Genomic DNA, 24,765 nt, shown 5'->3' on the forward strand with positions numbered 1-24,765 from the left:
CATTTCAGTTACATCACACTGCAAACTTTTGCAATAAATTCTGTGTCTTACAATTGAGCCCTCCACAACCACCTGATGAAGGAGCAGTGCTCCGAAAGCTAGTGTGCTTCCAACTAAACTGTTGGACTATAACCTGATGTTGTGTGATTTTTAACTTAATGCCCAGGGCCATCATACTCACATCACCCGTGGAATTCTGCTCTTTTGTCTATGTTCATGCAGCTGTAATGACATCAGGAGCTCAGTAGCCCTGATGGAAACTAACTAGGCACCAGTAAGCAGGTTGCTGCTTGATAGCAATGTTGATGACACCTTCCATCACTTTATTGATAATCACGAATTAAGGGAGGCAATAGCCTAGTGGTATAGTCGTTGGACTATTAATCCGGTAACCCGGGTAAGGATCTGTGGAATTTGTGTTCAATGAAAAGAAAATCTAGAATTAAAGGTCTGATGGCAACGATTGTTACTTGCAGCGGATTTAAAAAAAGCATCTGGTTCACATCCTTGAAGGAAGGACTGGCCTATATGTGACCCCATACTCACAGCAATCTGGGTGACTCTTAATTGTCTTCTGAGCAACTTGGGATGCACAATAAATTCTGGTTTAATCAGTGATGCCCACATCCTATGAATGAGTTAAAAAAAACCTAATGGTATGGTTATTGGCTGGGTTGGACTTGCAGTGTTTGTGTACAGGACATACATGGGCAATTTTCCACATTGTCAGGTAGATGTCAGTGTTGAGCTGTACTGCAACAGCTTAGTGAGGGATGAGTTCTGGAACACAATTCATCAGTACTATTGTCAGGGTCCATAGCCTTTGCAGTATCCAATGCCTTCAACCATTTCTTGATATCACGTGGAATAAACTGAATTGGGTGTAGATTGGCATCTTGGGGAGCTCTGGAGGAGACTGAGAGGGATCATTCACTTGGCATTTCTGATTTAAGATTGCTGTGACTGCTTCAGCCCTATCTTTTACACTGATGTGGTGGGCTACCCCATCATTGAGGATGGGGATATTTGTGGAGCCTCCTGCTCCAGTGAGTTGTTTAATTGTCCACCATTATTCATGACTGCAATTGGCAGGATTGCAGAGTTTAGATATGACCCATTATTCGTGGGATCACTTAGATCTATCTATCACTTGCTACTTATTTTGTTTGGCATGCAAGTAATTCTGCTGTGTCGACACCTCATTTTTAGGTATACTTGGTTCTGCTTCTGGAATGCTCTCCCGCACTCTCCATTGAAACAAGGCCGATCCCTTGGCTTGAGAATACTGATAGACTGAGGGTTATGCAGGAGAATGAGTTTGCAAATTGCATTGGAGTATGATCTACTGCTGCTGATGGCCCACAGCGTCTCATGGAAGTTCAGTCTTGAGTCGATAGATCTGGTTGAAGACTTTCTCATTTAGCACAGTGATAGTGTCACACAACATGATGGAGGGTATTCTCAATGTGAAGGTGAGATTTATTCTCCACCAGTACTGTGCGGTGGTCATTTTACTGATACTGTCATTGACAATATCATAGACTGGGTTTTCAGTAAATAGATTAGTAAGGATGAGGTCAAGTATATTTTTCCCTTTTATCGATTCCTTCATCACCCAGTCAGGCAGCAATGTCCTTTAATACTCTACCAGCTTCATCAGTAGTGCTGCTGCAGAGACCTTCTTGGTGGTGATATTTGAAATCCCCAGAGTACATTCTATGCCCTTTCTTCTGCTAAGTGTTGTTCAATATGGTGTAGCACTGATCGATCAGTTGAGGGAGGACAGTACATGGTAATCAGCAGGAGGTTTCCTTTCCCAAGCTTTACCTGGTACTGTGAGACTTCATGGTCTCTGGAGTCAATGTTGTGGACTACCTGGAGAATTCCTCACCTCCTGCTGGTTCTATTCCTGGCAGTGTGACAAGACATATCCATGGTGAGGGTGGTGTCTAGGACATTGTCTGTAAGTATGATTTTATAAGCATGATAATGTCAGGCCATTGCTTGTCTCATCTGTGAGAAAGCTCTCCCAATTTTGGTACTAGCCCCCAGATGTTAGTAAGGGAGACCTTGCAGAGTCGACAGGGCGGGTTTTGCCATTGTTGTTTCTGGTGCCTATGTTGATGCCAGGTGGTCTGTCCAGTTTCATTTCTGTTTTGAGGCTTTATAGCAATCATTCCAATGGAATGATTTGTCAAGCCCTTTCAGAGGGCAGTTAAGACCAGGTAAGGACAGTAGTTTCCCTTCCCTAAAGGATATCAGTGAACCAATTGAGTTTTTTCTGACAATTGACATGGAGTCACTGTTATCATCTGATTCTTAAATCCAGATTTTTATTGAATTCAAATTCCACCACCTGCTGGGATTCAAACATGGGTTGCTAGAACATGAGCTGGTTCCTGGGTTAATAACCTCACGCTAATACCACAAGGCCTCATTGTCTCTCTGAAACTGGAAACAATGTCAAAAAGCTGTTCAAGTACAAGAGCAATGTCAACCTAACGTAAATTGAAGCAAATTATTTTTAATCCCATCTGGTTCATTGTCAAAGATGAATTTAAATTACTATGAAAATTGAGGGAGTCCGTTCTTGCAAAGAAGCAACGCCCAAGGCTTGTTGATAAAGGAGAGTTTCAAAATCTTATTGGATCTATTTTACATAACCACTCACTTGTAGGTTTATGAAGTTTGGCAGGGGAGAGTTCTTCTAGTCACTGGACATATACACAGAATTAAATCAGATGAGAGAAAAACTCCTTTTACTCTGTCAGAACAATAAACTTTGACCACTTAACTTCATAACTGAATCCCACACTGCAGCATTATAGTACCCTGTAATATAAATAGCAGCCACTATGAGGCATCACTGAAAGAATCTTACAGTTTAGTACCAAAATTGATGTGTTAGGTACTTCTGCACTGCAACCTTACTTTTCTTAGGAATTTTGATTCCCATCTAAAGGTCTTGCCAAAACTTAAATTAAGTGAGCAAGTTCACGCCTAAGGTCTCTGTGATTGTTTCTGTACTGTTTTGGGGGATTCTGGGTTAACACCAATTGACAATTGCCCCAGCCCTCAAGGGAAAAAAAATCAGAACATATGGAGCACTTGCCCTTGAGTCAGAATTGCCAAGCTCGGGATTTTCCTGACCTGGGCTGCTGATTCATGGAGAAAATTCCGGGGCTGGTCTACTTCAGAAGGAGTATTGAGTAGGATGTAGAATATTCTGATATAGTACCTTAGTGATTGGTCCAGAATGCGCCTGATACTCATTCCATTCTGATTTTACAGGTAGTGGGATTTTGATACTCCGGACTGTCCCATTTGCAGCGCCTAGGAACAACATTCGCCCAGAATGGGACATAACCACACAGGTATATGCAACATCATTCGATGGAACTTCCCGAATAATCTGAATGGGGAGGAGCAAAAGGAAAAGAGCAGAAACGATGCATCGACTTTCAGTCATGGAAACACTTCATCTGTAAAGTATGAGATTTCAGCCTGAAAATGAACCTGAATTTGGAAAGCTCAGATATAATAATGTCACTTTACGAAGTATATTTCACATGTAGAAGTACATTATTGATCTTTCTTTACTGAAAAATGCTGCAGTTCACCAGAATTTTAAGTAGAAGAGTAAGCTCTGTCATCCTACAATCATACGAAATAAATACATTGCTAGTATTAGCCTTCTTTTCTTTAAATTTAATATTTCAAAGCAAAACCAAAACAAATAAAACTTTTCTCTGGGTCCTGAGACTGGCAAGATATTTATTTCACCTTCTGGGCTTAGCCCTGCTCAGGTGGCTGTTTAGTACACAAGTTATGAGAAAAAATGAAGATAGGAAAACCAAAGGAAGCCTGGTAAGGTAATTTAAGAACAACCTTCAAGGGTCTGAGGAAGGATCACTCGACCTGAAATGTGAAGTCTGACTTCCACAGATGCTACCAGAAATTGCTGAACTTTTCCAGCAATTTCTGTTGTTGCTTCTGATTTACAGCATCTGCAGTTCTTTCAGCTTTTATTTCAAGAGTGGGGCACCACCTAGGCTAGAGCATAAAAGATTGCAATGGACCAGGCCAGCGGTGGAGTCTTGCTGCCTATTGTCATGAATGAGATTAGAGTAAGGAAGTCTAATGTATTGATATTATACAGATGGCATTTACATTATGGTATTGAAAAATACAACAATATATGACAGTCATCTATTTACTCAGCACTTCTTATTTGTTATGCATAGAAAATTGTGATGAGAATTTGTTGCAACAGGATTAATGTATTTTTTTACTCAGCTAAAACTGTCAAATGAATAAGATTTTTATTTGATTAATCTCAGAAATATTTAGTAATATTCTTGAAAATTTGGACCTTGAACCATGCCCACTTTATCTCAGGATATAACAGCACACATATTCAACCCACCTGGGAATCAGTAATTTCTTTTAAAGTTCGATCAGACCCCACTGCAAATATGGTTTTACTATCTGGTGTGATACAAAGGTCAGTGTAACTGCAGGACTTCAGTACACACTCGCCTTCTCGCTTTCCAGTCAGTGTATTCCATTCATATACTGCACCATCCATACCACAGGAAATCAATTTACTATCATCTGAATTCCAGACAATAGCGCGAATCTGTTTGGGGAAGACATAGAAGATCATCCGTGTACTGTATAACTGTTAAAGTGCCTACTTTATCATGTATTTTACAACATTCCACTGCATTTGAAAACAATTAACATATGAAATGAAATTCTGTTTTTGTATCTATTTTCTGCTCTGAGCAAGCCAGCAATCTATGACTAGTTACATTTATTTGTTAGGTAGCAACATTGAGGAGGACCCGATTGTAAAAGGTCACTCAAAACAGTTTGGGGGTCATTAAAGATAACATCTTAGGTTATGGTTCTTTGGAGAAGGAGATAGACAAGGATAAGAGCACGCTCCATGTTTGGCAGTAAAATAAAAGCAAAATGCAAGATCCTGAAGATCTAAAATAAAAACAGAAAGTGCTGGGGAAGCTCAGGAGTGCATGGAAGCATTCGTGAAGAAACAAGGTTAATGCTGAGTCCGATATTAAACTTCTTCAGAATGTCATATGGTTTCAAAATGTTAACTTTCTCCACACGTGTTGCTGTATCTGCTGAGCTTCTCCAGCACTTCCTGTTTTTAATCTATACTAGGCAGTGTTGGTATTAACCATATTGCTAAAGTCAGCTGAACTACATGGACGATTTGAGGTCTGGAGTCTGAGAATTGTTGAATAGCTCTGCAGGTCTTAAGTCCAGGGAGTTGGGCTGAGGGTGTAGTTTTGGCCATGCTCAAAAGTAGTTATGTGCCACTGATAATTCAGTGCAGCAAGAAGCAGATAGTGGGAATTGAAAAGCCCACAAGCAGTATTAACTTTGTGCAAATTGGAAAGAATAGGTTTTGCAGGAACACGGGCTGGGGGGGGGGAGGCAGTACTAGCCTGAAAAAGTTAGCTGTCAACAGACAAGCTGAATTAAGCCTGTAAGTAAGTGTACGTGTAATTTCAGAGTCCAGGGGAATGTAGACCCAGGAAAAGTGGGTGATCAAACAGCACAAAAGCAGTCAGTGAAGCAGTCCAAAATGGAGTGGCACTTGAAAGAGTTTCAAGGCTGGATCAACAAAAGTCAAAAAGTATGAATCTTTGTGCAGTTTAATGAGACTATTTAAACAGATATTTAGGGAATTGATTTCTGGCCCCAGTGCCTTCATTCACAACTATCTCAGGTCTCGCAATGCCACATTTCTTGCTGCTGTTCCTCCTTTTGCATGCTTCCACCACTCCTAATTGGATGACAACTCCATTCACTAGTCACTAATTGACTTGCTTATTGAAAATCAATCAGGCCCCCCCATGTGACTTTGGTGAGAACACAGAAATGTTCTCAATATCGGGTCCGAACCCCAGAATTAAAATGCAATTAGAAATGTTTTTAGAACCAGTTAAGTGCAAACAGTCATTACATTCTGCAAATCTTCCCCTTAACAAAGCTATACATAAGGAGTAATGTACTTGCATTCTTTGTTGTGAACCTTAGTTCTGATTTGTGATTAGTTCACTGGTAACACTTTTGTCCTTAAGTCACAAAGTGTTAAACTCAACTTGAGAATTTTACCAGATTGAAAAAGATCTGGACATTAGCAAACAGGGGTAACTTGCTTCCACAGATAGTGGTTTGTGTGTGGAATGAACTTCCAGAGGAAGTGGTGAATACGGATACTGTTAAGTATTGGATTAGTACATGAATAAGTACATGAATAAGTACATGATAAGTACATGATTTGGATAAGTACATGAATAAGAAATGCTTGGACCAAGCATAGGCAGATGGGACAACTTTAGTTTGGGATTATGGTCGGAATGGACTGGTTGGACCGAAGGGTCTGGTTCCATGCTGTATGATTCTATGACTCTGTAACTGTATGACTCTACAATCTGATGTCCTCTATTGCCTTGAACGGATCTGTCTCTGCCATAATCTCAGGCAGTACACTCCAGTTCTTAACAACTCACAGCATAACTAAGTTTTTCATCACATCATCATTGCTGCTTTTTCCAACTACGTTTAAATCCGTGCTCTCCTCATATTTATATGCTTCATAAGTACTGTCCTTAAAATGCATTGCTATGACTCATGTCCTTATGCTTTACTACCTTCAAAGTTACTGTTTTTACTTTTAATGTTCTTATTCTTTAATGTCTTCAAATATTCATTCACTTGTAAGATTGTACAAGTTGGCAAGGTGCTTCAGTAGTTAGCACTACTGCCTCACAGTGCCAGGGACCCAGGTTCGATTCCACCCTCAGGTCTTGTGGAGTTTGCATATTCTCCCCATGATTATGTGAGCTTTCTTCTACAGTCCAAAGACGTGCAGGTTAGATGAATTGGTCACGCTAATAGCCCATAAAGTCCAGAGATGTGTAAATTGGGTGTATTAGCAATGGAGAATGCATGGTTGCAGGGGGTTGGGTGGGATGCTCTTCAGAGGGTCAGAATGGGCTGAATGACATGCTTCTGAACTGTAGGAATACAAGAGCTCCTGCTGTTCATACCCTGTTTTGAATATGGAATTACTTTTAGGCAATATTTAATCAAGGCCATCAATATGCAAATTGTCTTGGTTTTTTTCCTTAATTGATATGTGATTACACATGTTTATACATATATATTGCACAACCCTGTATGTACCCATCCCTTCAAAAAATACTGGATCATTTTTACCATTTTCTATATGCTCACCAGTATGATTTTACTGATGTTTATAAATATTACCTGTTGACTACACCACTAAATGTAGGCAGACTGATAAGGTTCGAGAAAATCAAAAACACAGTATCTGTAACACATAATTATCCTGAAACCCACCTTCCCATTGTGACCTTTAAGATTAACCAGGTTTTCAAATGTCGTTGTGGAATGAATATGAATGACATTTCCATTCACAACTGCAAACAGGTGTCCACCATTGCTGAAGGAACACTGAAAGAAGAAAAACAAAAGTTAAAAATTATTATAGAAGCTGGAGACTCTGGTTAGAATTGAATGACCACCCATGTACAGGTTTGGTAGGGGGAGTGGTGACTAATCGGGCAGAAGAGTGGGCATCACACATTCTCATCTCTGCTACAATGACCTCCAAATGGAAAAGCCCATGCACAGACCCACTGCCTCTCCACTGAGCGAGTCCTTTAAGTTGTCATTTAAGGGGCTCATCGCACTGTCACTGATATTGATCCAACAAAGGGCTGCAAATTGGTCATGTGGGAAGCCTGAAAGTAAACCCATGAGAGGTCGCTTGTGGGCATCCAGGGTAGGGCATTTTTTTACAAAGGTATTCAGTATTTAATTGAAGGACACTTCCATCAGATAGGAGGGCAGGAGGATTCCTGCTGAGATTTCTGCTGCAAGTCCCTCTCACCTGCAACTCCCACCCATAATCACTCACCTGTGCCTGGTCCAGTGACCATTCACAGCCTTTTGGTGGATGTACTACCAACAGCTGTCAATATCTCTTGGTTAGCACTCAAGAGCTGCCAGTCTCAGTAGAGTCAGCAGATCTCAATGGATTAAACTTCTCTCCCTAGGATTCTTGATCCCTGGGAGGACTGGCTGATTAGCCTTGGCATGCCTTAAGAGGCAATGTGGGACTCTTGCTGGGCCTGCAACTGGCAGGCAATTCCCCCATTATTTCCATTAGGTGACCGTGGCTCTCTGGATCTATTTGAGAGATAGCCCAGTTAATGTTTATTGAGAGTTGGAAGATGTGGTTGGGTCATTATTACAAAAACATGGAAGACATAAACTACTTGTAACATAAATGAAACAGAAATTTGGCCAGAATCATCTGTGGCATACCTCTCGACAGCTTCGAATTGTGAATTCTTTGAAAGTTCGGATATCATCAATTAACAGGTTCATAAGTCGTAACTTGTCCGAAAATCCAACAAGAATATATAACCCAGATGGGTGAATAGCAACACTATAAGCTTCTTCCTGAAACTCTTTATAAAGCTCCAAAACACTATAAGGGAATAGAAACCACCAATTAATAGAATTTACAAAACAAATGTGGAGAAATTCATTTCCAGTATATTTTGAATCAAGAGAGTTTAGTTTTTAAGTGTTTAAAGCATTTTACATAAGTGCATTATTTCAGTCATTTCATCCAAGTCATTTATATAAATTGTAAAAAGTCAGGGCCCACAACATTGATCCCTGCAACACATCACTCATGACCCCTTTCCAAACAGAAAATGCCCCATTTAGATCTACAGTCGGTTTCTTGTTAGCTAGCCAATCTTCTTTCCAAGAAATATGTTACCCCTTTCCTTTAATTTTCTGCAATAAGTTTTGATCTGGTATTGTATCAAATGACTTCTGGAAATCCAAGTACAGCACATCAATTGGTTCCCTTTATCTACAGCATATATTACATTTGATTTGATTTGATTTATTATTGTCCCATGTATTGAAATACAGTGAAAAGTATTGTTTGCGTGCATCTTCAAAGATTGTCAATGCAGTGGTTAAACTGATTTCCAATTCAAAAAAACCAATTCACTTTTGATTACCTAAAATTGCTCCAAGTCCCCTCCTAAAACATCTTTAATAATAGCTTCCAACATATTCCCTATAACAGATGTAAAACTAAATGGCCTGTAGTTTCATAGACTATTCCATTCTCATCCATATGCCTATCCAATGACCACTTAAATGCCTGTAAAGTTGGTGATTGACAACTGTAGCAGTCAGTGCGTTCCATGTCCCTACTACTCTCTGAGTAAAGAAACTACCTCGGACATCTGTTCTATATGCCCCTTCATGCTAGCCATCACTATCCGAGGAAAAAGGCTCTCACTATCCAGTTGATTTAACCCTCTGATTATCTTGTATGTCTCAATTAAGTCACCTCTCAACCTTCTTCTCTTTAACTCCAACTAGTAACTGAACTCCAGAATGAATATTTCCCATCAACTACCACCCTCTGTCTTCTTTCAGCTAGCCAATTTCTGATCCAAACCACTAAATCACCCTTAATCCCATGCCTCCGTACTTTGTGCAGTAGCCTACTATGGGGAACCTTATCAAATGCCTTACTGAAATCTGTATTTTCCTGCTTTCTATTTCCCTTCCTTTTTGCAGAAATGAGTTACATTTAATCACAAAACAGAAGAGAAACATGTCCAGGATCTTTCAGTTTTTTTTACTAGTAATTTCTGCTGGTTGATCCACCACCCTCAGTTTGTCCAATTTATTTTAACTGGCCAGGTCACTCATCAAGCTAAATTCTTCCTATAGGGTCTTGTTACAAAACTCAAACTGTAACCTCACCATTCATCAACTTACTCATTAATCTAATTCCAGATTTTGACATTGGCTTGAAAACTTCATGTATACTTCCAATTTATATTTTCTCTTTTATTAGCCCATCTGAAGACGAATTGTATCATCAGCCAGTATCAGAAAGTGACTAGCTATCGTGTCTCTCAATATCTTTATGGTTTATCTCCTTTATTAGAAAAACAAGAAAATCTTCCTTCTCTCTCCATAAAATATTCAAAACCTTCAATGGTCTGATTATCTTTATCAATGATCATGAATAAATTTTCTTGTCCATCCTGTATCATTTCTCCCTTGCTCGTAGACCCTAATGAAATATGCTCCACTTGTACTATATCTACAGTTTTAATATCCATTTCCTTTCTTGATGCCAGCATTCCTGAGGATTCTTAAAGCATACTACTATTACAATTAATCTAACTTAAATGATAGCAATCAGCTTTCATTTTTCAATTCTTGTTACAATGGAAACATGTCATATTCTTCATATGACTCTTAAGTTCCAGACTTGCTCCTTTTTAATTGTCCTTCTGCTTATTCCTTAAAACAAATACTTTTTTTGGATCCACAGCTTTTCTGTTTCTCCAACTGTGTTGTGGATTCCCATCTGACTATTTTCCCACATGTAACTGTCTGAGATATCATAGGTATCTGTCAGAATGGTTGCATCTCAGATTTTTGTTATTTGATGCTTATCTAAATAAGTGTTAAGGTTTATTAGAATACTATTCCAAAATTCTTGTAGAATCATGATTTCCCTCATGATCACAATTTTTTTCTCTAAACTCAGTATTTGAAACCACTGATCACAGGTCTTTTCTTTCCCTTACATATTCTACAAATACCTAATTATGTTTCTTCCTTAAAGTCATAAATCTAAAACAATATGCTTTGAGTATTACTTGCTTAACAGTTTCATAGCCTCTATATTGCTCTTCTGACAAAGTGCATACACATTCATAGCTTCACCTATCAAAACACTAGAATGTTAAGGTCAAAACATTACCTTTTTAAATGAGATAAAATGTCTTTCAACTTAATCCTCTGAAAATTTAGGCCCCAAACATATATTTTGGATTAAATCAAATCTCTCACTGGAATCAGAATCATCCTCTGAGTTACAATCTCTTCCTACTTCTTTTGTTCTGAGCTTTTTGTCAGTCAAGTCATGTCTGATTTTCTTATCTCTTGGAGTTCAAGTTTTTAAAATTCAATTTCCCTGTATTTTCCTTTCTCTCCTCTTTCCATTTTTTTCTCTACTCTTTCCTCATTCTTCAATTGAAGTTTTTTTATTTCAAATATTCTTTTTCTTTCTTTCACTCCCAAGTCTTTCAATTTTTTGATGAATCTTAATTAATTCAGGTTTCCCTCCATTTTAATGCCAAATGCTGAGCAATTGTTGTAAGCATCTCATGTTTACATGATCCTTTTTTTACTTTGTCTGCTAACTGTCTTAGTTTAGCCTTGCAACTAACCCTAACGATTTCAAATATCCAATGTTATGTCTTCTATCCCCTGAAAGGTCTTAGCAACATTCAAGTCATTTTGAAACTCTAAAATGACCATCTAGTAATCCTCCCTACAACACTCCTGCTTTATGCTTAGTACCTCAGTATACTCAATTTGTTTTTAAAAAAAGACACAAATCTCTCTTAAATTCAGTGATTTTAAATTCAGCAAAAGCCAACTGATGGCAACATTGAACAAATCAGATCCTAGAATCCAAGGAGCAGCATGGTACCTCAGCAGTTAGCACTGCTGCCTCACAGCACCAGGGACCTGGGTTCAATTCCACCCTTAGGTGCCTGTCTGTGCAGAGTTTGCATATTCTCCCTGTGTCTGTGTGGGTTCACTCTGGTTTCCTCCCACAGTCCAAAAATGTGCAGGTTAGGTAAATCGGACATGCTAAAATGCCCATAGTGTTAGGTGCAATAGTCAGGAGTTGGGGAAATAAGCCTGGGTGGGTTGGTGTGGACTTGTTGGGCCAAATGGCCTGTTTCCACACTGTGGGGAATCTAGAATTAAATCTACATGATAGATCAGATCTTTATTTTTTGCAGTTGACAACTATAGTGGTTGGTCACTGGCACATACTCACGAGATGGAAAATGTTTAAACATTAGTTTATACAAGATGATTAGAAAGATCTTAACAGAAACAGTAAACACTTCGTGTCAACCTGTTTCCGAACACTATCTTTGGCAGATATTTAATCACAGAAGAGTACCACTACTATCTCAACTCTTTAATTCATCACTTCACTGAATCTTCTCAATTCCTTTTCATTGGATTGCCGAGACAGTTTTACAGTTCCCTTTTGAATCGCATGACCCTTATTCAATTCTGATAATCTAAACTGCTTTTGAATTATAACAGCTTAAAGGATACTATACAAACTCTTCCAGTTTGGAAGTTTCACTAACCAAAATCACTTTGTTAGCATGACTGGCTCCTTTGAACTGACAACTTGGTTCTCCTACGAGGTTCCACACCATAAATGTACCAAAGTCCATGAGACCATAAGACATTACAGTGGAAGTAAGGCCATTCGGCTTATCAAGTCCACTATGGCATTTAATCATGGCTGATGGGCATTTCAACTCCACTAACCCACACTCTCTCCATGGCCCCTTAATTCCTTGTAAGATCAAGAATTTATTGATCTCTGCCTTGAAGATATTTAACGTCCTGGCCTGCACTGCACTCTGTGGCAATGAATTCCACGGTCCTCCACTCTCTGGCTGAAGAAATGTCCCTCATTTGCATTCTAAATTGATCCCCTTAATTCAAAGGCTGTGCCAATGGGTCCCAGACTCCCCACATAACGGAAACAAATTCCTAGCGTCCACCTTTTCTAAGCCATGCATTATCTTGTAAGTTTCTATTAGATTTTCCTTCAACCTTCTAAATTCTAATGAATACAATCCCAGAATCCTGAGCCGTTATTTGTATGTTAGGCAAACCATTTGAGGGACCATCCGTGTGAATCGCCGCTGGAAACACTCCAGTGCCAGTATGTCCTACCTGAGGTGTGAGGCCCAAAATTGGACACAATATTCTAAATGGGGCCTAACTAGAGCTTTATAAAGTTTCAGAAGCACATCACTGCTTTTATGTTCCAACCTTCTTAAGATAAATAACAACATTACACTTGCTTTCTTAACCACGGACTCAACCTGCAAGTCAACCTTTAGTGAATCCTGGACTAGCACTCCCAAGTCCCTCTGTACTTGGACTTTATGAATTTTCTTACCGTTTAGAAAATAGTCCACGACTGTATTCTTTTTTCCAAAGTGCAAGAACTCTCATTTGCTCATGTTGAATTTCATCAGCCATTTCCTGGACCACTCTCCTAAACTGTCTAAATCTTTCTGCAGCCTCCCCACCTCCTCAGTACTACCTACCTATCCGCCTAACTTCGTATCATCGGCGAACCTTTGTTGGAATGCCTCCAGTCCCTTCATCCAGATCATGAATATATAAAGTGAACAGCTGCAGCTGAACCCTGTGGGACACCACTTGTCACCAGCTGCCATTCTGAAGAAGAACCTTTTATCCCAACTCTCTGCCTTCTGTCAGACAGCCAATCCAAAGTAGGTTAGACTAGGGAAACCCAGTAGTTGTTATCTATCTAGACTTCCAAAAGGCCTTCGATAAGGGCCCTCACGGGAGGGTGCTAAGTAAGGTGAAGGCCCATGGTGTTCGGGGTGAGCTACTGGCATGGATTGAGGATTAGCTGTCTGACAGAACCTCTTATCCCAACTTTCTGCCTTCTGTCAGACAGCCAATCCAAAGTAGGTTAGACTAGGGAAACCCAGTAGTTGTTATCTATCTAGACTTCCAAAAGGCCTTCGATAAGGGCCCTCACGGGAGGGTGCTAAGTAAGGTGAAGGCCCATGGTGTTCGGGGTGAGCTACTGGCATGGATTGAGGATTAGCTGTCTGACAGAAGGCAGAAAGTTGGGATAAGAGGTTCTTTTTCAGAATGGCAGCCAGTAACAAGCGGTGTCCCACAGGGTTCAGTGTTGGGGCCGCAGCTGTTCACGTTATATATTAATGATCTGGATGAAGGCACTGGGGGCATTCTAGCGAAGTTTGCCGATCATACGAAGATAGGTAGACAGGCAGGTAGAATTGAGGAAGTGGGGAGGCTGCAGAAGGATCTAGACTGTTTGGGAGAGTGGTCCAGGAAATGGCTGATGGAATTCAATGTGAGCAAAAGCACTTTGGGAAGAAGAATACAAGCATGGACTACTTTCTAAACGGTGAGAAAATTCATAAAGCCAAAGTACAAAGGGATCTGGGAGTGCTAGTCGAGGATTCTCTAAAGGTAAACATGCAGGTTGAGTCCGTGATTAAGAAAGCGAATGCAATGTTGTCACTTACCTCAAGAGGGTTGGAATATAAAAGCAGCGATATGCGACTGAGACTTTATAAAGCTCTGGTTAGGCCCCATTTCAAGTACTGTGTCCAGTTTTGGGCCCCACACCTCAGGAGGGACATACTGACACTGAAGCATGTCCAGCGGAGATTCATACGGGTGATCCCTGGAATGGTAGGTCTAACATACGAGGAACGGCTGAGGATCCTGGGATTGTACTCATTGGAGTTTAGAAGATTAACGGGAGATCTAATAGAAACTTACAAGATAATACATGGCTTGGAAAGGGTGAACGCTAAGAAATTGTTTCCTTTAGGCAAGGAGACTAGGACCCGTGGGCACAGCCTTAGAATTAGAGGGGGTCAATTCAGAAAAGAAATGCGGAGACATTTCTTCAGCCAGAGAGTGGTGGGCCGTGGAGTGCAGTGGAGGCCGGGACGCTAAATGTCTTCAAGGCAGAGATTGATAAATTCTTGATGTCACAAGGAATTAAGGGTACGGGGAGAATGCGGGTAAGTGGAGTTGAAATGCCCATCAGCCATGATTAAATGGCAGAGTGGACTCGATGGGCTGAATGGCCTTACTTCCACTCCTATGTCTTATGGTCTTATTACATCTTCAAATAATTCTAACAGGTTTGTCAGGCACACCTCCCCTTACTAAATTCATACTGACTTGTTCTAATCTGACCCTGCACTTCCAAGAATTTAGAAATCTCATCCTTAACGATTGGATTCTAGAATTTTACCGACAACCGAGGTTAGACTAATTGGCCTATAATTTTCCATCTTTTGTCTTGATCCTTTCTTGAACAAAGGGATTACTAAGCAATTTTCCAATCATCTGGGACTTTCCCTAACTCCAGTGATTTTTGAAAGATGACAATAAACAATAGGTGCAGGAGTAGGCCATTCTGCCCTTTGATCCTGCACCACCACTCATTATGATCATGGCTGATCATCCTCAATCAGTATCCTGTTCCTGCCTTATATACATAACCTTTGATTCCACTATCCTTGAGAGCTCTATCCAACTCTTTCTTAAACGAATCCAGAAACTGGGCCTCCACTGCCTTCTGGGGCAGAGCATTCCACACACCCACCACTCGCTGGGTGAAGAAGTTTCTCCTCATCTCTGTCCTAAATGGCCTACCCCGTATTTTTAAGCTGTGTCCTCTGGTTCAGGACTCACCCATCAGCGGAAACATGTTTCCTGCCTCCAGAGTGTCCAATCCTTTAACAATCTTATACGTCTCAATCAGATCCCCTCTCAGTCTTCTAAACTCAAGGGTATATAAGCCCAGTCGCTCCAATCTTTCAACATAAGATAGTCACACCATTCTAGGAATTGACCTTGTTAACCTACGCTGAACTCCCTCAATAGCCAGAATGTCTTTCCCCAAATTTGGAGACCAGAACTGCACACAATATTCCAGATGCGGTCTCACCAGGGCCCTATACAGCTGCAGAAGAACCTCTTTGCTTCGATACTCAATCCCTCTTGTTATGAAGGCCAGCATGCTATTAGCTTTCTTCACTACCTGCTGTACCTGCATGCTTGCCTTCATTGACTGGTGTACAAGAACATCCAGATCTCTTTTTACTGCCCCTTTACCTAACTTGATTCCATTTAGGTAGTGATCTGCCTTCCTGTTCTTGTCACCAAAGTGGATAACCATACACTTATCCACATTAAACTGCATCTGCCATGCATCTGTCCACTCACCTAACCAGTCCAGGTCACTCTGTAATCTCCTAACATCCTCCTCACATTTCACCCTGCCACCCAGCTTTGTATCATCAGCAAATTTGCTAATGTTACTATTGATACCATCTTCTATATCATTAATATATATTGTATCCCTGGATATATACCGATCCCTGCGGTATCCCACTGGTCACTGCCTGCCATTCCAAAAGGGAGCCGTTTATCACTACTCTTTGCTTCCTGTCAGCCAACCAATTTTCAATCCAAGTCCGTACTTTGCCCCCAAAACCATGTGCCCTAATTTGCTCACTAACCTCCTATGTAGGACTTTATCAAAGGCTTTCTGAAAGTCCAGGTACACTACATCCACTGGATCTCCCTTGTCCATCTTCAGAGTTACATCCTCAAAAAATTCCATAAGATTAGTCAAGGCATGATTTCCCCTTCATAAATCCATGCTGACTCTGACTATCCTGTTACTGCTATCCAGATGTGTCGTAATTTCATCCTTTATAATTGACTCCAGCATCTTTCCCACCACTGAGGTCAGATTAACTGGTCTATAATTTCCTGCTTTCTCTCTCACTCCTTTCTTAAAAAGTGGTACAACATTAGCCCCCCTCCAATCCGCAGGAACTGATCCTGAATCTATCAAACTCTGGAAAATAATCATCAACACATCCACGATTTCTAGAGCCACCTCCTTCAGTACCCTGGGATGTAGACCATCAGGCCTCAGGGACTTATCAGCCTTCAGACCTAACTCCTGTATGTCTCCGCTATTTCCTCAGCGACCTCCTTCAGAACTCTAGGATGTAGCCCATCAGGGCCATAAGATTTATCAATTTTTAGACCTTTGATTTTTTTCTAGCTTTTTCTCTTTTGTAATAGATATCATACTCAACTCTGTCCCCGGCTCTCCTTAATTCTTGGGATATTACTCATGTCTTCCACTGTGAAGACTGACACAAAGTACGAATCAAGTTCTTCAGCTATTTCCTTATCTCCCAGCACTAACCTTCCTGCATCAATCTGGAGCAGTCCAATTTCTACTTTTGCCTCTCGTTTGTTTCTTATGTATGGAAAGAAACTTTTACTGTCATTTCTTATATTACTAGCTAGCTTACCTTCATATTTGATCCTCTCCTTCCTTATTTCTCTCATTGTTATCCTCTGTTTGTTTTTGTAGTCTTCTCAATCTTCTGTTCCCAGTGCTCTTGGCCACTTTATAGGCTCTCTCCTTTTCTTTGATATATTTCCTGATTTGTTTTGTCAGCCATGGCTGTCTAATCTCCCCCACCCCAGATAATCTTTCTTTTCTTTGGGATGAACCTCAGTACTGTGTTCTCAATTACATGCAGAAACTCCTGCCATTGTTGCTCTACTGTCTTCCTCACTAGACTTTGCTTCCAGTTGATTTTCATCAGTTCCTCTCTCATGCCCCTGTAATTACCTTTATTTAACTAGATCACCATTACATCCAATTTTGCCTTCTCTCCTTCAAACTGCAGACAACTCTACCACATTAGAGTTGCCTCCTAAGTGTTCCCTTACTTTAAGATCTTTTATAAAGTCTGGTTCATTATATAGCACTAAGTCCAGAATAGCCTGCTCCCTTGTGGGCTCCATCACACGCTGTTCCAAAAAGCCATCCTGTAAGCATTCCATGAATTCCCTTTCTTTGGATCCACCCAGAACATTTGCATATTTAAGTCTCCTATGATCACCATGACCTTGCCTTTCTGACATGCCCTATTTCCTGGTACATCTTGTGCCCCTAGTCCTGACCACTGCTGGGAGGGCTGTACATAACTCCCATTATGGTCAAGTCAAGACAAAACTAATGGCCCTGATCAGTTTTCACATAAATTTAGCATAAACTCTACTTTAACACCACAGGTGTCCAGCCGGGTACTTAGCCACTTGCCTTCTTGTAAATGATGTATCTAGGTCACTGCTCGAAATGACTTTCTGACATGATCTTTTTTAAAAAAGCCTTTACAGCAATGCCCAAAATTCATGTCTCTATTTTAAAATCCAAATACTAAATGTCAATAATACATGGTATAATACACCTTTTATCACAACTTATTAAATCACAGATTTGTCTAAAGTAACAGAATGGCCTCCTCCTGCTTCTTATTCATTTGTTGAGACATAAATAGCTGAGAAAGGCAGAAACTAGAGAAAATGTGGAAAATGGGAGATATGGAAAATGTAGGGACCAAGATTGAAATTAAAAGAGATTTTTGTTTGAAGCCATTCAGGTTACTATTCCAACATGGAGTGCATGGTACTTTCAAGAATGATGGCATGTTGTTCTTGACATTGAATTGAGTTTCATAGACATTGGCAGAGAGGTTGGTGACCTCTCAACAACATATGAAGAGTTTTAAGATACCTGGGGTAGAACATCTGTGCCCTTACATATTGTATCATAAAATGTTAATATTCCAATAGATTATGACATTAGACCATTCAACTCACAAAGTTAGACCTCAACAGTTAGGACAGACTTCAAATTACTGCAAAATATTTACTTAGTAAATTGTTGCTACATTCTTAGATTTGAGAGCTCATTGTTTTTTGGTGTTGTAAATATCAATAGTAATCATGGCTAACTCATTGTCTTCAATAAAAAAAACACTAAATGATGGGAGCTGAAATACTCAGCATGCCAATCAGAATCCAAAACAATTGGGGCAACATGGTGGCTCAGTGGTTAGCACTGCTTCCTCACAGCGCCAGGGTCCCAGGTTCAATTCAACATTCTCCCCATATCCATGTAGGTTTCCTCCCACATTCTAAAGATGTGCAGGTCAGGTGAATTGGCCATGCTAAATTGTCCATAGTTGTTAGGTACATTAGTCAGAGGGGGTTGGGTTACTCTTCGGAGGGTCGGTGTGGACTTGTTGGGCCGAAGGGCCTGTTTCCACACTGTAAGGAATCTAATCAGTGGAGGCTGGGACGTTGGGTGTTTTCAAGGCAGAGATCGATTAAATTAAGGGCTACGGGGAGAGAGCAGGTAAGTAGAATTGAAACACCCATCAGCCATGATTAAAAGGCGGAGTGGACTCGATGAGCCAAATGGCCTTACTTCCACTCCTATGTCTTATGGTCTCAACATTTTGGGTGTACACTGCTCAGCAGAACTGAGAAATGTGGAAGTTGAAAAAGTTGGAATAACAGAGAACAAAAGGGGAAGGGAAGAAATATTTACTCAAGTCCTAAAGACAAAAGACCTGCAAATTGTGAAGTAGAAAATTTAAATAATCTTGTTTATTTAATTGACTGGTCTAGAATATGTCCTAACATGGGATTCTCACAATGCAGTTTAGCACTATGCACTCTGCTAATAGAAAAAATACTTTGTCATTTTTGCATATTTCTTATTATACAGATTTAAAAGAGCTGCAATCCATACTTCGTCTCATAGTTCCACAAGCGTATTGATCTATCTACCGAACTGGTGGCAACAAGGGGTTTTCGAATGCAGATATCCAAGCCTGTGATGACATTGGAGTGGAACGATTGACAGAGAAATTCAAAATGTGTCAGCTCACTCTGTTAAAAATAAGACAAAATAGATCTGAAGATATGCAAAACAATGGATTAAATACACAGTCAAATATCACTGTAGCTTGAATAGGACAAGATATGATGTAGAACTAAATTTTCAGGTCAGAACTTAATTTTTGTGAATTTGTCCTGAAGAAAATGTTTTCTCTCTACAGATTATGTCAGACCCGCTGAGTTTCTCCAGCAAGTTCTGGTTTTGTTTTAATTTTGTTTTAAATTCACTCATGGTATTTGGGTGCCAGTGGCTAGGCCATCATCCCTAATTGCTCTTGAGAATGATATTGAGTCATATTCCTGAAAAGCTGCAACATTTGACATATAGATATACAGACACTATTGTTAGGAAAGCAATTCCAGGACAAATAACTAAAAAGAAAGGGTAATTGTCAACAATCAATAAGAACCTCAATCTTTTCTTTTTTACATCCAAAGGTGTTATCACACACAACCAAACAATTTTCCCATCACCATATCACTGGACTTTTTTTGTTGTTTTTAACTAGTAACCATCGCCAATTAGAAGTGTTTGTGCAAAGCATTAAAGGCAAAGCCAACTACCAAACTTGAGAGGGGGATACGGAGAGTGGGGAGGGACCAAATCAAAACAGAGCTGGAGAGGGAGATAAAGGATTGTATCCACCTCGCAGTGCCCACCTCGCTCTAAAGGCATCAACATCATTGGTGGACAACGTGCTGTCCATCTTCAAGGACACCTGGGAATGAATGTTGGCACAGAAGATGGCTAGACAGTCAGCAAAAATGACCCCCTTCACAGCCACTGCCTGGACCTGTTAATAGCCAACTTGGACAAGCCTAAGAGCAGACCCATGAGGAGGTCCTCTGACTTGCATACACCCCTCTGCATTAGATACCTAAAGTTCAGGAGCTTGGGGCTGAAGTGCAACAAAAAGCACAACAAAAGATTTTCCAAATAAGTTAAAAATGGGGAGGTGCAATCACCCACAACCAACAAGAAACTAGGTCTTGAAAAATGACTAATATATTTCCAATCAACTGTGGAGCCATTCTGATTGACCCTTTGTTGCATCACTAACACTGACACTCTAAAACATGAGCCTGTGTTTTAGAATTACTCCTCAAGGAGCATTACCACTATGTCACTGCCTCCAGTTAATATACTCCAATGCTGATCTGTGTTACAACTAACAAGTCAAAAGATTGTGGTCTATTATACAATCTTGCAAATATTGAACAAAGGCCTGTGGTTTATTGTAAATTTAGTCTTGATTTCTGCTCCAGGTTTGGAGGACAACAAGACCATAAGAAAAGGAATAGGAGTAGGACATTGGCACCTCAACCCTGCTCTGCTACTCAATAGAATTATGGCTGATCTAACATTTCTCAGATCCATTTTCATGCAATTTCCCAATAAGCCTTGATTCGCCTACGATCAAGATCAAGAATCTATCTCAGTCTTAAACATATACAAGGAATCTTCCCCCATAGCTCTCTCAAAAGTCACACAACCTACTGAGCAAAGAAATTCTTCCTCATCTCAGCCTTAAACTGGCATCCCTCTATTCTGAGACCATGCCCTCTGGTCCTAGACTCCCCCATGAGGGGAAACATCCTCTCAGCATTTATCCTGTCAAGAATCCTGTATGTTTCAATTAGATCATCTCTCATTCATCCAAACTCCAGTGAGTAGAGTCTAACCTGTTCAGCATGTGCTCATACAACAATCCATTGCCACACACTAACCACCCAACGCCTGGAGGAAGATCATCTCATTTTCCGGGTTTGGATCCTTCAACTACATGGCATAATGTGGAAATTCACTAGTTTCCTCACTTTCCCTCCCCCTACATTATGTAGTTCCAACCTTCCATCTCAGCATCGCCCTGATGGCCTGTCCTAAGTGTCCATCTTCCTTCCCACCTATCCGCTCCACCTTCCTCCATCATCATTACCCTCACCTCCAGCTACCTATCGCACTCTCAGCTATCTTCCCCTCAGACCTATCCCTCCTGCCATTTATCTCTCCACCCCCTTGGCTCAGTAGCCTAATTCCTGATGAAGGGTCCTTGCCCAAAACATCGATTCTCCTGTTCCTCGGATGCTGCCTGATCTGCTGTGCTTTTCCAGCACCACACTTTTGACTCTGATCTCCAGCATCTGCAGCCCTAACTTTTTCTCTACTTGTATACTCCAACCCTCTTGACAAAAGGGCCAACATTCCATTAGCCTTCCTGATTACCTGCTGCACCTGTGTGCTAGCTTTTTGTGTTACATGCACAAGTAACTTCAAGCCCCTTTGTGGTGCAGCTTTATGCAGTTTTTCTTCATTTAAATAACATCTTGTTCTTCCAAAATGAATGACTTTGCATTTTCGCACATCATATCCCATTTGCTGACTTTTTGCCCACTTGTTTAACCTGTTTGTTATTGGAATGTTTCTGTTTATTAAGTTTTCATTTCATGTTAATCATGCTAATTCCTAAAATGCTCAAGGCAGTGCTCACCTTACTTATTTCTGCAGAAGATAATGTGATGCTGTACAATTGGTTCTTATTTGTACTTGCAATTAGCGCTTCCTCTGAGGGACTAAGACAAAGAGTTGAAATCTCTTGCTGTTCTGCATGGGATGGATCTGTGCTGTATGGATCCTGTGGAATCTGGTGGGCAACACAGAATAGGATTTCAGCCAAAAAGGTGATGGTAAGGAAAAGGCACACATATAATTTTAAAACTTTTTCACAAACTATGCTCAAAACGGTATTGATCAACAGAAAAGGAAACATCATCTTTAGTGTCTCCTGGAGAGTTCCCTCCAAGTCACATATATCTTCCTGAACTGGAATTATATTGCCATAAAGTCAATATCCTGGAATTCCCATCTCCCATCTACATCATATAGTTTGTAGGAATTCAAGAAGGTAACTCAATATCACCTTCTCAATGGCAGTTAAAGATGTCAATAAATGGTGAGTCATTGCCATTGATGTCCCATCATGTGAACAAATACAAAATAAAGAGAAGGCAGTAACCTGGATCCTGTAAAAGATTAAACTTCCTTTTGCTGATGGAAGACCTGGAAATGAGTTACCTTCCAAAACATTGTCATGCCTAAAACTGACTGATTGATGGCAATGTTAAGAGTTGTCCATCTTGTATATCACATTACAGGATGTGTAGTGGTAGATGCACATCTGGGCTTATTCTCAAACAGTTCTAAATAATCCTGCAAGCCAATGACCTAATCAAATGTTTCAACAATATTACTGGGTATTGTTGTTGAACAGAGAGACCTCAGGGTTCTTAGAAAGTTGCATTCTTAGAAAGTATGTTTCACTGCTCAGACCATTGAGTGTAAGAATTGAGGCATCATGTTGAGGTTGTCCAGGACATTGGTGTGGCCATGATTTGGAATACTGTGAACAGTTTTGGTTGCCCTGTTATAGGAAGGATATTCTGGAGAAGGTTTCAGAAAAGATTAACCAGGATGTTTCTGGGTATAGATAAGGTGAATGGCAGGTGTCTTTTCCCTAGGATGGGGGATTTCAAGACTATGGGGCAATTTTTAAGGTAGGAGGAGGAAGATTTAAAAGGGACCTGAGGGGCAACTTTTTCACACAGAGGGTAGTTGTGTGTGGAATGAACTGCCAGAGGAAGTGGTAGATGCAGGTATTTAAAACATTTGGACAAGTACATTGATAGGAAAGATTTAGAGAGATATGGGCCAAAGGCAAGCAAGTGGGACTAGTTTAGTTTGGGAAACTTGGTCGGCATAGACGAGGTGGACTAAACGGTCTGTTTCTGTGCTGCATGACGCTATGTTTACCTGAGTCATCTGTCACCAAACTATGCCTAAGCTCACTAGGACAAGGATGTAGGCTATGCCTTAGGGGACAAAATATATGTCTTCCTTTTTGGACAAATGTAAACTCTATGTGCATGAATTTCTCAGAATCTAGATTCAAGACCCTGAACAGATTTTAGTCATAATGTAGTTACTTACTAAACTAATTTCTGACAACTTCTGGAAATGCTATTTTTCAAAATAAAACTCTTCACTTCTTTGATGGTTAGAAATAGTTTAGTGGATTTGAAATAAAAGCATAAAAGTGAATAATTTTGCAGGGTTTTTTAACCAATTTACTATATGTATATTCTACTTTAAACTATTGTTCAATGTACACTGGCTAATAATGTCTAAATAAATGAAATAACTTTACATCATAAAAATTTGGGTACTGAACAGAACTACTGGATCAACCTTAACAGGCAAACTTTACCTCAGTTGTTTCAGATATTAAGAGGAAGAAATGTGCATGTATTATGTAGCTAATCTTACCCTGGGGGCAGCTTATCAAAAGAATACTGTACTGTCAGATTCAAAGGTGTATGCAGTGCTGTCCCCAGAGAATTGATGTAAAATTGCAGAATAAACTTATGCCCAGGGTCCCCAGTGTTCTATACAGTTTATGTTACAATCAGTGAATAATCAAAATACAGGATTTTGCTAGTCGCCTGATAGCAAGATCACGGTTTACAGAGCTGTTGTGGTTGGCGCCTATATGGCTCTGAGATGTGGACTGTCTACAGTAGACACTTCAAACACTGCAGCAGTACCACCAATCGGAAGAGAAATGCACCAACACCAGTATCCTTGACGAGGCCAACATCCTCAGCATCGAGGCACTGACCACCCTAGATTGGCTATGATGGGTTCGGAACATCATCCGCATGATCGATATGAGACTCCCTATGCAGGTGCTCTATTCCCAACTTTGAACTGGCAGTTGAGCCCCAGGTGGGAGAGGAAGTGCTTCAGCGATACCCTCAAAGCCTCAATAGTGAAGTGCGGCATTCTCACAGACACATGGGAATCAGTAGTCTAAAACTGTCCAAAATGGAGCAGGAGTCTCTGGGAAGGCAGCAAGAACCTCAAGACTTGGCATCGGGAAAAAAAATGGAAGCCAGGGGAAAACAGCGAAAGGACCATGCTGTCATACTAATGCCCTATCCATCTCTTCCCGTGACCACCACCTGCCCCAAGTGTAACAGAACTTGTGGCAGCCACATCAGTCTATACAGCCACTTACAGACTCACCCTGAGATTGGAAGAGTGTCATCCTCATCTGTGAGTGACTAATGATGATCATTGATAAACAGGTGTAACTGAATAACAAGAGTGTATGGCATTATGAAATAAATCAATCAAAATTGCAACAGTTGAGATGGTGAATTTCAAGTATTAATTAA

The 24,765-nt window shown here is 40.4% G+C and overlaps 1 protein-coding gene across 2 annotated transcripts in view; it reads right to left on the reverse strand.

Moving 5' to 3' along the window:
• Positions 1-24,765, reverse strand: part of cfap57 (cilia and flagella associated protein 57) — a 93,596-nt gene that overhangs the window by 54,067 nt on the left and 14,764 nt on the right. For both annotated transcript variants that reach the window (XM_072574565.1, XM_072574564.1), the window contains exons 5-10: positions 22,023-22,175; positions 19,385-19,524; positions 8,389-8,554; positions 7,399-7,512; positions 4,427-4,639; positions 3,239-3,412 (exon numbers count right to left, since the gene is read on the reverse strand). In XM_072574565.1, coding sequence (XP_072430666.1) covers positions 3,239-3,412; positions 4,427-4,639; positions 7,399-7,512; positions 8,389-8,554; positions 19,385-19,524; positions 22,023-22,175 — 960 coding nt within the window. The remainder of the gene's footprint in view (positions 1-3,238; positions 3,413-4,426; positions 4,640-7,398; positions 7,513-8,388; positions 8,555-19,384; positions 19,525-22,022; positions 22,176-24,765) is intronic.

The sequence above is a fragment of the Chiloscyllium punctatum genome, chromosome 7 (assembly GCF_047496795.1).
Source record: "Chiloscyllium punctatum isolate Juve2018m chromosome 7, sChiPun1.3, whole genome shotgun sequence".
NCBI lineage: Eukaryota > Metazoa > Chordata > Chondrichthyes > Orectolobiformes > Hemiscylliidae > Chiloscyllium > Chiloscyllium punctatum.